Source organism: Tenrec ecaudatus, chromosome 9 (assembly GCF_050624435.1).
Source record: "Tenrec ecaudatus isolate mTenEca1 chromosome 9, mTenEca1.hap1, whole genome shotgun sequence".
Taxonomy (NCBI): Eukaryota; Metazoa; Chordata; class Mammalia; order Afrosoricida; family Tenrecidae; genus Tenrec; species Tenrec ecaudatus.
The window spans coordinates 586,662-599,604 of NC_134538.1; the positions used below are offsets into that span (position 1 = coordinate 586,662).

The following is a 12,943-nucleotide window of genomic DNA, read 5'->3' on the forward strand; positions in this document are numbered from 1 at the left end:
CCATGGCCGTACTCTGTAATACTGGTCTTGAGGGTACTATCAACACCACCATCACACACACTTCGGTGACAAAAAAAATAGTGGTTTAGTTATTGCTTCTATCCTTGCTTACATGCTCTTGTTTGTTCACAAGCCAACAAATGGCACATCAGTGGAGATACTCATGGGGTCTCCTGGATGGTGCTCATCCATATCATCTGGTGTTTTGGTGTTAGCACATATGTTGTGGTGAGACCGTTCTACTTTCACTTTGTTTCCTACTGTTAGCAAATGAAGACCTAGCTGACCTTGCCTGGAATCCACATTGGGAGTGTGTGTAGAGTGGTCAAACACGGATGAGGACGCCGGGGGTTCAACTGTGTGTGGCACACACGTGTGCACACGTAGCTAGGGTAGCTGTGACTTACCCATGAGCTGTTGTGCATGACATGTGTCTATTGCCAGTTGGGATCATGAACAAAAATAAAGATTGAACACAGGGTTATCAAGCAGATGATTGCAGCCTGGGAACTTTCATTCTGAGAAAGCCCCACATTCCTACATGCAATATTGAAAATGAAAGAACAAACCCTTTTTAATGTATGCTAAAATGCAAATCATAGAATTTGAAAACGCAAAAAATAGCATCGTGCAAAAGCTAAAATGAGACAAATTAATTGCAGGAATGGAAACCTGGCTATAGAATTAATTGACCTAAATACAAAATATAATTTCTCTAAACTGTGCAAAATTGGTACAATATACTCCAAACAATTCCTGTAGTTTATGATATTTACTAAGAAAAGATAGAAAACATAAACATAATATTACCTATGGAAACAACCATTCAACACGATTAATGTAAAATTTGTTTTCAAATTTTAATAGTGAGAAACATTTTCAGCTAGGTAACCACAACTTTACAAAGACAGCACTATCGTTAATATCACGTCTTCTCCAGAAACCGGTATCTCCTGACATGTCCAAAATATGTGAGATGCAGTCTTGCCATCTTTGCCTCCAAGGATCATTCTGACTGTACTTCTTCCAACACAGAAGTGATTAATGCACACAAACCCACATACATAAATACACACAAGAACAGGTACACGCAGCTGGAGGAAATAGGTAGCTAACAACTCCTTCACAGGCTCCTCTGCATTTTCTCTCTTGAGAGGCCCTGTTATCCTTGGGTGTTGAGCAGCACCTGAAGCCAAGCCCTCCCCTGCATGGGGGGTTGTGATTGTGATCCCCTGCCTTTCCCTCTGGGTGTGTCTGGCACAGAAATATGTGATCACATCCTCAGCAGTCATAAACCACTGTTGAGGGAACATGATTCTCTGGACATATCTCTAGAGAAGGATATCCTTCTCTAAAGCGATGGTTGGAAGTGTAGCCAAGCAGTGGACTTGTGGAGAACCTGTAGGTGCCCTGGACAGAAGAGGACACATATATACCAGAGGAAAGTCGACACAGGGCAGGAAAGGTGGTGTATTCTGTGGGTGCACTTTGAAATAAGTAAAAGGTGTACCGCCTCTTCATATTCTTTTAAAAATTTTCATAATATGATTGTTTTTTAGGAGCTCATACAACTCTTACCACAATCCATACAGACATCAATTGTGTAAAGCACATCTGTACATTCATTGCCCTCATCATTCTCAAAACATTTGCTCTCCACTTAAGCCCCTGGCTTCAGGTTTTCATTTTTACCCCTCTCCATATTCTTGTATCAATTCTCACAACTACTTAGTAAAACAAACCAACAAACTTAAATTGGAAAGAACCAGGTGAGTTGAAAATCTGTCTGTGATGACCAGGGGTATGTAGGTGATGTGAATTAATACAATGGACAAACTGCGAGAAGAAAATCCCTGAGTGGATGAATGGAGATAAATTGGCTTGGCCAGAAGTGAGATCCCGTGGACAAGGGGCAACAGAGACAGATGGCCAAAGATGGGAGGAATTAGCGGAGGGGCATATAAAGCCCGAGACGAAGTGGTTGAGCCAGTCGGTACATCAGAAATGATTTAATCTACATCAATTAAACAATTCTGTGAGACCAAGTCCCAGACAAAGGGGTAGGAAGTCTGCATACAGTCCGTGAACCATACTTCACCCCCGTATATGCATTTCAAACGCACAACCCGGAAAGAGGAGGTCTAACATAGGCTGGGGCCAGTGTTTTCAGAAGAGGGAAAAGGGAGAAGACCACGCACTCTGTGCCATACAGCACTGAGTCAGGACTGCAATCAATCAGCAGACACGCCACAGACTGAGAGGAGAACCTTCCCAAAAAATCAAGTTAAGATCGGGGGAAAGGAACATCTACATTATAGAGCAGGTACTGATATTTCCGTTGGTGGAAATGACAAAGAGCAAACTTAGGTCAGGAATGGATGCTAACCAGTAACTGCAGGGACGCTAAGGGGAGATCAAACTGGATTCTGTGTTTCTAGGAAACCCTTTGAGTGAGTTTCTGGCCAAACCTCTGTGAACCTGCCATGGACTGAGCACTCTGATGACAATAAACACTGACCTTACAGAGAACATGGCATCCCCCAAAGGCCACACCAGAAGGACCTTCCTTGCCACACCCTGATAGAGGAACATTCTGCTCTGATCTTCCTTGCAAGACGCTGATTCAAGATCTACTCTGATCTTCCATGCAAGATGCTGATAGACCATGTGTACTACTCCAGACCGGTGATCTTGACTCTTTTGTGGACTCTTCATTTGCTTGATTCTTAACCCTCACCTTCCTGCTGGCCTTGCCCTGGATCCAGGGTCACTGGCGGCCGCCAAGGTGGGTAGACCAGTAGCGAGTGGGGACTCTGTCATTTTCCTCACCGCCCGTGGGAGTTTGACCAGCAATCCCATGCTGGCAGCCTGTGGGAGATGCTCCAATGTGTTCATGCTCCTTGGCGCCCGGGGATCTGACCCCAGGCCTGCCCTCAGCTAGCCTACAGGTGGCCCAACTACTATCCCTCTTCCTTTCTGGCAAACTTTTGGGTAGTTATGGGTTAGGTTCCACTAACCTTTTTCTAATTTTATCATTGTTTCAAGAAAAAAAATCAACTTTTTTCTGTATTTCATAATTTTACTTCAAAACACAGCCTTATACTGTCTGTCTGCGCTGTGCATGGTACATGTGTGTTGGGGGTGCTGTCTGTGTGTCTGTGTGCTTGTGTATGCACCATACACACCTGTTTGTGCAGAGTTGCTTTTTACCAAACACTCAGGAGGCGGCCGCCTAGTGTCCGGGTCAGGCAAACGGAGGCAAGTCGTCCTGGGCAGATGTGTGCACCTTCCTCCTGACCCTGCTCCTCGGAGTCCCACGAGCAGCTAGGCCAGCTGTGGCTCCTCTCTGGCAAACAGCGTCCCCTCCTCCTCCTTTTGAATAGTTCTGAGTAATGGTTTCATTTCTCAAATGTATCATTTAAAAATAATTAATTTTAAAATCAGGCTGGTTATATTTAATCATTTTCTTTAAAAACGCCGGCATGTGTGTATGTCTGGCGTGTGAAAATGGTGTGTGTGTGTGTGTACCTGAAAAAGACAGATGAGTCAAGCCCCAGCATGGCCTAACTCAAGAATGGACACACTCGCTAAGGTGGTGTAAAAAAACACAGTCGAATCCCATGTTAAGAGGAACATGCTGATAATACTGACTCACAAGCAGCAGCTGGGTACTCTCGCTGAAGAAAGTTCCCACCTCTCCTCCAGAACCGACAAATGATAGGATCTTCCTTGCAAGACGCTGATAGATCATCAATCTGCGCTGCCTTTCCTCGCGAGACACAGCTCATCTTCCCTGCAAGACGTTGACAGACGACGTCCTCTGATCTTCGGGAAGACAGCGTTCAACAGTTGCAGCAGAGGAATTATTTGATGGAAGCAAAATTCTTCTTGTTTTTAGTGCCGTGGAAATATGGCATTTTGACTTATAAAAGCATTTAAAACTCCCCAATACAAAAGTCAGCCTTAAGTAAGCAAAAAGTAAAAAAAAAAAAAAAAAAACAACGGTCAGGGATCTCAAGAGAGAGATCAGCTTATAAAAGTGATGTTATTAAAAGGTATGAAACAATTCTCTGAAGGTGGTAGGACAACATGCTAAGATGAGTAACGATAAGGTGAACATAGTCTGTAAACCTAAGGGCGAAATAAGCACACACAGCACCTTTCTTTCCCTCTATAGATTCCACTTCCTTGGCGACATGGCTCAATAATTTGAAACTGTTATACATGTATAGTGCAATTTAAATTACATAATGAGAAATGAAATAAAAATGTCCCCAGTACGATAAAAAATGTTGGGCAATTTTGAACAGTAACAAAACACTATACAGATTTGGATTATGATGTAAAGCTTAAAAACATCATCTCTGAGTCCTTACCATATTAATAAATGATTGAGTGAATGAAATAAATAGTGACAGAAACATCTCCTACAAAGGGATTTCAAGTGAGACATATACACACTCACACACACACACATCAGTGCACCCACTTAAAAAGACTAAAGAGTGAAGTCTTTCAAGAGTTCATTTTACTTGTCCCCATAATGAAATTAAATCCCATATTGCATTTGGGGGAGTCTACTGTGGAAGAGCTCTCTAGAGTGCTAATTATAGAGCCGTCACCTTGAGGAATGAGGGCACCTGACAGAAGCCACAGCAGTTTCAATGGTATTCACCTGAAAAAGTGTGACCATATGTTAGAAAAAGCAAAGAACACTTGATACCTTTGCATGATGACATTGATGATGGATATTTAATATGTAGAAGGTTCCTGTGTGGGAACTAGCGCCGCCAGAATTCTGTGGAAGTGAGCATGACAGGACTTCACCTAATGCACTTTGGACAGATGATCCAGAGGGGCCAGTCCTTGGGGATGGCATGATGACTGGTGAAGTAGATGGTAGTGAAATGTAAGCCCTCAGTAGCGGCCACACAGACTCAAGCACTGATGGTGATGATGGCCCAGGGCCAGGCAGTGCTTTGTTCAGATGCACAGGGGCCACTTATTCTCCAAAAGTGTTAGAAGGTTTAGCTTTCTGAGAGTGGTTTCTTTTTTCTTTTTACCAACAGATAAATCAATTTATTAAAATAGTTGATTTAAGCATCTGCAATGGTGACTTCAACCTCTACTCCAGGTTCAATACTGATGGAAGTGATCTGCTTAACGATCTCAGACGGACTTTGCAAGTCAATGAGACACTTGTGGATCCTCATCTGGAATCGATTCCAGGTCTTTGAACCTTCCCCACAGAGTTTTCCTGGTCGTAATTCTCAGATTCATGGTAGGCATCCTAACTGGTCCCTTCACTTTCAGGTTCTTCTCCTTTGCCCCTCTGATCAAGTCAGCACACACTTTCTCCAAGGATGTCACACTGCGGCTGGTCAGAGTCATTCTAATTCGGTGAATGGTCACCTCTGGTTCCACAGGTGTCTTTCAGGCGTCCTTAAATGCCATGGCGGCGGGGTGCTTCCTGACCGACTTGTTCCTGGGCGAGAGCGAACAGCGGTGAGTCAGGAATGGGAGTGGGGGACGGAGCATGGTGGGATGACGGCCACATCTTCCTCAAAGAGCGGTTTCTTTTTTCTTGAACAGGTGTCTCCACCTGTCTTTTGGCAATCATAGCAACCCTGACCAATCTTAGCATCATCTGTGCGATTCTCATGGTTCATGGCCTTGACCAGAGACAAGGGCTCATTTCTTGACTCCTCTACGTTTCACTCCTGTGGGACTGTGGTATGTCGTGATTTGTAGGTTTGGAGCTTTTTTGAGCAGTCTGGTTGGGTACCAGTGATGGTGTCCATGAAGGCCTTACCTGGCTTCCCACTCCCCTCTCTCGGAGGAATCAGAGTGGGCCACTAGACCACAAACTCACTCTTAAGCATTTATTTAAATGTGAAAGTACATTCCAACGGAGGAAGAATGGGTGTTCTCCACGGAATGGAGAAGACCCAGGCATGCTACAAAGCAAGGGCTTTGATTTCCTGATGGGAAATATATGCTAACTAAGGGCAGGAATAGTCAGGGGCCTCCTGGGAAAAGTGTGCTCCCATTTGGGTGACACCCCTTTTCTGTCTTGATTTGGTCCAACTTGGAACTCCCTTGGTGCTAGGGGTTGTGTGCATTCTATTATGCTAGTGAAGTTAAGGTATATGTACGTCATTTGTCACCCCTACTACGCAGGCTCCACATTGGGTAAGTCTCTTACCTCAGAGTCCCCTGCTCTGGTGGTTTAGTCCTTTTTTCTGATTGTCCACGAACCACGGAAAGTTAGGTTTCTGGAATGGTTACACCTCTGTTCTTTGCTTCGCACACTGAAAGAATTCACGCTGAAGCATGTTTTAGAACCCAAGCGAGTTTTCAAGAAGACAGGAAAAGTTTCAGGTTTTACAGTCTTAAAGGGGTACACACCATTTCTGGCAAGTGTGCCAAGCCGCGCTGGGGTTCACAATTGGGCAGGGAAAACCACGTGGAAAAAGACACCCACATGTGCGGAACTGGGGAAACACCGGGGACCAAGAGGTCAAGAGTCGAGAGGGCTTGCCAGAGCATGCTCCCTGCCTTTGTTCCATCCTACCCCCTGGCTGGGGAAGGCATGGTGGAAGGTATTGACTGGTTCCATTGGCTGAGTTCAGGCCCACCAGTGTGGTGTACCTAAGGTGGGTGTGCCCAAGGTACTGATTTTACCTGGACCTCTGGGGCTTGTGTTTGAGCATGCTCAGTTCGCCCACAGCTATCTAATAGGGTGACTGATTTCCTCTAAAACCCATTACAGTGGTCCTTTGCAGGGATGGGAGGGGCAACCCACTCCTTTGTCCCTAAGCTAGCTGCCTAACAGGAAAGCGGTTATTTGGAAAGAGCATCAAGTGCCGTAATTTTCCTGTTCTGTCGAACAAAACTCAATCAAAGATTCAGTTCTATTCGTGTGGACCTGCTCAATTAGCTACTCATCAGCATGCATTAGGCCTTTAAAAGAAAACAAAAACGTTACCAATTTGGGATCGAAGACACCCTTGAAATAAAATCCTATTCAGATCCCTTAATTATGATTTACTATGGAGAAACAGCGGGTCATTTGTCCAGGAGGCTCTCTATAAAATTCACCGCAGCACCATGGGGTACTAAGTGGAAACTAAGAACCATCAAATGTTCCCCACGCAGGGGACACATACATTAACTGGCATAAGGGAGGCAAGAGGTCCTTCCCAGGGAGGGTTCGGAGCCGGGTCGAGTCCGTCTTCCTCCCCGGGTGAGCGCATCGCCCACCTGGAGCCTTCTCCGCGCCGCTGGGAGGCTGGACCCTCAGACGCGCCGGAACCCAGGCGCCGGGGTCGGGTTTCCGGACGCCGCACGCTGCCGCGCACCGACCGGAAGTTCCGGTTTGGGGCGGAAGGAGCTGCTTGGTCCCTGCGAGTAGCTGGTTTCGAGAGAAGCACGTCCCGGGAAGATGATTCAGGCGATTCTGGTTTTCAACAACCACGGGAAGCCGCGCCTGGTCCGCTTCTACCAGCGTTTTGTGAGTGCGGCTGGCTTCGCCGCGCTCGTAAAGCCCCCTTCCCTCGCTCTCGGCCCACACGGCGCCCAGGGACACCCGGCCGGCTCATTCCCCTGCCCCTTGCCTCTCACGGTCCTCAACCTCCTACTTGGGCTGTACCATACCTTTTGTTCCACGGCCCGATGTCTCCATTCTCTCTGACCTCTTCTTGAGCCCCTGCATTTCGGTGCCACTGTGTGACATAATCTATCGATCATATTTCTGTACCATTGTGTGGCATGTATCTGGGTCTCTGGGCGCCAGGTGTAAGCGACAAGGGTGTCGTTCGGAACTTCTCTGATTGCGTTGGTTGTAAATATGGTTGTAAACTATTTCTCTCGGAGGAGGCAACAGTCAGATTCCTAACGTTTTTGCTGGAGTTAGGATCTGGAAATGTTATTTCTTGGAATCCCCTGGCTTCAGTGTTGGGTCTGCCTTGGGTATTAGATTCATGCTGTGGACTTGAAGGTTAAGATGAGAACTTAAAAGTACTGCCGCGCGAGGATTCAATAAATGATTGATTGATTTGGATTTTCCAAAAGCGTTGTATGAAAACCACAAATATTGTTTTTTTCCTCCTATCCTCTTTGTTTTTATTTCTTAGTGATTAGGAACCCGAATTTTATCTAAGGAGAGGGGAGCTGCTGAAAGAAGACAGAGAAAACTGAGGCTCAGGCTGCAGCCATGTGCCTGACCAGTTCAGCTTCTTTCAGACCTTATAGCCTCTTGTCAATTAGAAATGAAACAATTTTACCTTTTTCATGGGATTTTTATTAGCTAGATTGTGTTTTATTCAATAAGTTACAGCAAGGTAGAAATGAGTGTTGAATGTAACTGTTCACGCACGCTCTGTCTGCATTTTTTGTGTAAATTTTCTCGTTTTTAAAAGCTTTTTGTGATTTGGGTGAAAGTTTAGAGTAAAGTGGTTTTCTCTTCAACAGTTCATAAACTCTTCATTTCATGACATTAATTGCAATCCCCACAATATAATAACACGCCCCACTTCCTCTCTGTGTTTACTGCTTTTTCTTCATTGTTAAAAAACAAGTTTAGTAAGATGTGTCATACCTCAGACTCACCTAATTCAAATGTACAATTAAGTGTTTTTTCACTGTATTCAAAGAGGTGTGCAACCACAGTCACGATCAGTTGTAGATTACTTTCTTCAACCCAGAAGAAAACTATATTCTAGCAAGGGGTCATGCTTCAGTCTCCCCTCTCTTAACGTCTGGCAACTCCTAATTTACTCTCTCGGTTTCCCTATTCAGGGCATTACACTGGAATGGATTCAGACATGGTCCTTTGTAACTGGTATCTTCCACTTAATGATTCACTCATTGAACATAATAATTCAAGGTTCATCTAAATTGTAGCTTAAATAAGCACTTCATTGCTGTATGTGCCATTATACAAACATACTAGTTTGGGGTTTTTTTAATTCACCATTTGCTTTTAGGGTTGCAACGAGGGTTTGGTTTTGATGATCTGAGGGGACTTCAAAAGTGAATCATTGAAATGAAAAGATATGGGTTTTTCCGAGAATTTTTTTAACCCCTTCATATACCTTGGAGTGGAATTGCTGGGTTATATGATAACACTATACATAACTATTTGAGGAACTGCCAAATTGTTTTCCAAAGTGGCTGCAGCATTTTATAATTCCATTTGCAATATATAAAGGTTACAATTTCTCCAAATCCTCACAAGCATTTCCAATATCTGTCGTAATTATAGCCACCCTATGTGTGTGATTTACAAACATTTCCCTAATGACAAGTCAAAGGTGGTGCAATGGCTGAACACAGATTGCTAACAGGAAGGCCAGTGGCTCCAATCTGCCAGCCACTTCTCAGGAGGGAAGACCTGGCTGGCTTTCGATTCCCATGGAGTTACACTCTTGGAAACCCACAAGAGCAGTCCTACTCTGTCCTGTAGGATTCCCATAAGTCATAATTGACTTGATGGCAGTGAGTTTGTTTTGTATATGCTCTTATAAGGACTACAGCATAGGAAACGCTAGGGGGCAACCCTACACGGCTCTTTAGGATTAATATGAGTTGGCATATACTCAGTGGGGAAAACCTGGGCATCACAAACAGGCACTGAACATTAACCCAAAGGATGGGGATTAGTCTCTACCCAGAGGTGTCATGTGGAGGTCACAGCCTTGAACACCCTATTGGCACGAGCGAACAATGAGTGCAAGAATGAAGAAAATGTTGTAAAAATGATATGGTGATGATTGTACACATTAAGTCACCATGAGTCAGAATTGACTCAACAGCATCTAACAAAGGACGTTGAGCATCTTTTTACATGCATAGTGGCCATTTCATATCTAATTTGAAGAACACGAGTTTTATGAGAACCAAATGGGCTCTCAATGAAAAGGGCCTTACAGAGTACTAAAATACGTGAGCATGTCCGCACTGAGGAAACGCACCAGCCTGCGCGATCCAAGACTAAATAATAAAACCCGAGATGAGAGAATTGTGTTAGCGCTTACATCCTGAAAGTTTGCAGAAACCTATAAGTGAAAGCAGAAGCCCAAAATCTGTTTGCCTAGTTCCAAGGGAATTAAGCCTCCATTGAACTCCTTCAGACCATTCCAACTAAACTCATTGCTATTGAGTCTGTGCCGACTCATAATGACTCCCTGGGGGTTTCTGAAACTAACTATCTCCAGGAGTAGAAAGCCCAGTCTTCTCTCCCCTCCCTCAGACCATCGAGATGTGAATAATATTGCCAGGGTGTTGATAAGTGGAAAACCACAGATAAAGTTAGGTTAAAATTTAATACATTATCATTTGTTTTCCCTTTTGACTCACTTTTTATTTTTTCCTAGTTTCTCTTCTGCTTTCTTTTGAATTGAGGCTTTCCTCTCTTATTTTGTTTATTCAATTTTTATGTTATTTCCTTTTTATGAAATCGAAGATTGGTAATCTATATAGATAATAACTAAATAGTTCCTTAAGGCTATGGCAGGATGGTTGGAGAGTAGGGAGCTAATCATAATGGGTGCATGAATGAAGAAAATGTTTTCAAACTGATGGTGGTGATTGCACAACTATTTTAAATATATTTAAACCATTGAATTGTACAGGATATGAATTTTAAAATAACTAAAGTATATGAGAGATTATTCAAATAATAAGGAATATAAGCAATAGATAGCTTCCTGTTTTGCTGAATGAGAAATTAGATTGCCTCACCATTGCATTACCACTTCTCCAGTCAGCTACCACCATTCCTTGCTATCAGATAAAAGATACGCTTCTGCCACTTTGGAAAAAATGCTGATGTATAGCATATCATTAGTTTTAGAGTACACCAGGCTAGACTTTTAAAGCATCTTTGCATGTGTGAGCTTTGTGTGGAAACTAGGAAAATGGTGATTGATTGACACAAATTTACAGTGGCAAGTAATTAATAAATTTTCCTTAGAGATCCTCAGGTGATTCTTATGTCTTTATCTTGTTTCATAAGAGTTTGTTAAAATGTAGATTCTGACTTAGTATATCTGGGCTGGAAAAGCAAATTTTCAGCGGGGGTCTAACCAGGATAATCTGTTTTGAAGCCCTGGTCCTCAAACCAGCAACATTTGGTACCACCTGGGAACTTTAGAAATGCGGTCTCAGGCCTTATCTACTAATCCAGAATCTGCATTTTAGCAAGCTTTCCTGGTGAGACAATGCACAGTGTGAGAAGTAGTGGTCTAGAGAAGTGGTTCTCAACCTTCCTAATGTAGCGACCCTTTAATACAGTATCTCATGTTTTGGTGACCCCAACCATAAAATTATTTTTGTTGCTACTTCATAACTGTAGCTTTGCTACTGTTATGAACCAGGCGAGCCCTGTGAAAGGGTCGTTCAGCCCCCACAAGTTGAGAACCACTGGTCTAGAGCTGTTAGGGAGTTTCTGTCTTCATGACTGTTCCCTCCCGGCCATCTCTTTTACCAGACACCACGAGTCTCAGATAGGAATCAAATGCCAGTTATTAGGTGTAGTTGAGCTTCTCATGTGCATTACTCAATGCCATCGGGGCAGTTCCGACTCAGGGATCCTATAGGAGAGGAGGGTTTCTGAGACTGTAAATCCTTAAAGGAACAGAAAGCCTCATTTGTCTCCCATGGTTGTGTTAGGTTTCTCAAGTGGGTCACACCACGACTCTTGGCTTCCCACGATGATGAAAAATTCACGCTGAAGCCCATTTTGTAATCCAAGTGGGTTTTTATGAAGGACAGGCCAAGTGTCAGGTTTTACAGTCTCAAAGGATTCGCAAACCTTGAGGAAAAGAACACCCAAATGTGTGGAACTGGGATTGAGGGGTGGAGGAGGCAAGAGAGGCTATGGGTCCCAAGTAGGCTGGGAGTGGGGTGCATATGGGCCCCAAGCAGGACCAGAGCGGGCCCTGAGGGGGCACCCCTGGGCGGCTTGTGTGCGCCCCAGCCCTCTGACCTGTCACTGACCAGGAGCAGGGTAAAGAGTAAGAGGCTGTGGGCTCCGAGTAAGGGCACATGTGCAGGAGACGCTCTTCCCCTGCCGCTCGAAGCCAGGTAAGAGAGAGTGGCCTTTCCACAGCTGGGATATTTCAAGCCTCTGGCTGGGAGGTGTGGTTGATGGTGTTGGTTGACCCCCTTGGCTGGGTTGAGCTCTCCTGGGTGATGTCGAGCCTGGACCTAGTTTGGATCGCCCAGGTATACTTCCCACCTGGCTTGGGGGCTTGAGTTTGGGGTCGTCATAGCTGTCTAATGGTTGCCTGGTTTCTTTTCAACCTCCTCCATGGGGGCCTTTGCCGGCATGGGAAGGACAACCCCTGTCCTTAAATCTAGCTACCTAACAGTTGGTGGTTTCAAACTGCTAACCTGTGGTTATCAGCCCACTAGGACACCAGGGCTCCATTCTCATGTGTGCAGTAAGTGAAGAGACCCCAAATCCAAGCCTATTCCTACCTACAATTGCTACTCATAGGGACCCCCTAGGGTGAAGTAGAGCTGCTCTTTAGGGTTTCCAAGGTTATAAATCCGTAGAAGTCAAACTGCCTCATCTTTTTCCGATGCAGCAGTTGGTAGGGTTGAACCACCAACTTAGTGGCCAGCAATCCAACCCCTTCCCACGGAACCACTGGGGCTCCCGTAAGTAAAGTATAAATTTTTAATTGCAGTTCTTCAAAATCTGAATCTGTAAGAAGAAAATTTCTACCTTTATCATAATACTTTGTTAGCAACTAGCACAGCTTCTTCTATGTAGTACCTATATTACTAGTACCAAAGATAGACATTTCCATTTTTGAAAACATACTTGATTATATCCCGATTTCCTTAAGATTTCAACCTCTTGACATCTGACCTAGCTTAGCTGTTTTCCAGGGCCAGGCCTTGTAGCTTGCTATTCTTTGATCTGCATGAGAGT

At 44.3% G+C, this 12,943-nt stretch overlaps 1 protein-coding gene across 2 annotated transcripts in view; it reads left to right on the forward strand.

The window, feature by feature from the left end:
* The first annotated feature begins 7,372 nt into the window (after positions 1–7,372).
* Positions 7,373–12,943, forward strand: part of AP3S2 (adaptor related protein complex 3 subunit sigma 2) — a 68,793-nt gene continuing 63,222 nt past the window's right edge. For both annotated transcript variants that reach the window (XM_075557828.1, XM_075557830.1), the window contains exon 1: positions 7,373–7,513. In XM_075557828.1, the coding sequence (XP_075413943.1) occupies positions 7,445–7,513 (69 nt within the window). In that variant the 5' untranslated portion in view covers positions 7,373–7,444. The remainder of the gene's footprint in view (positions 7,514–12,943) is intronic.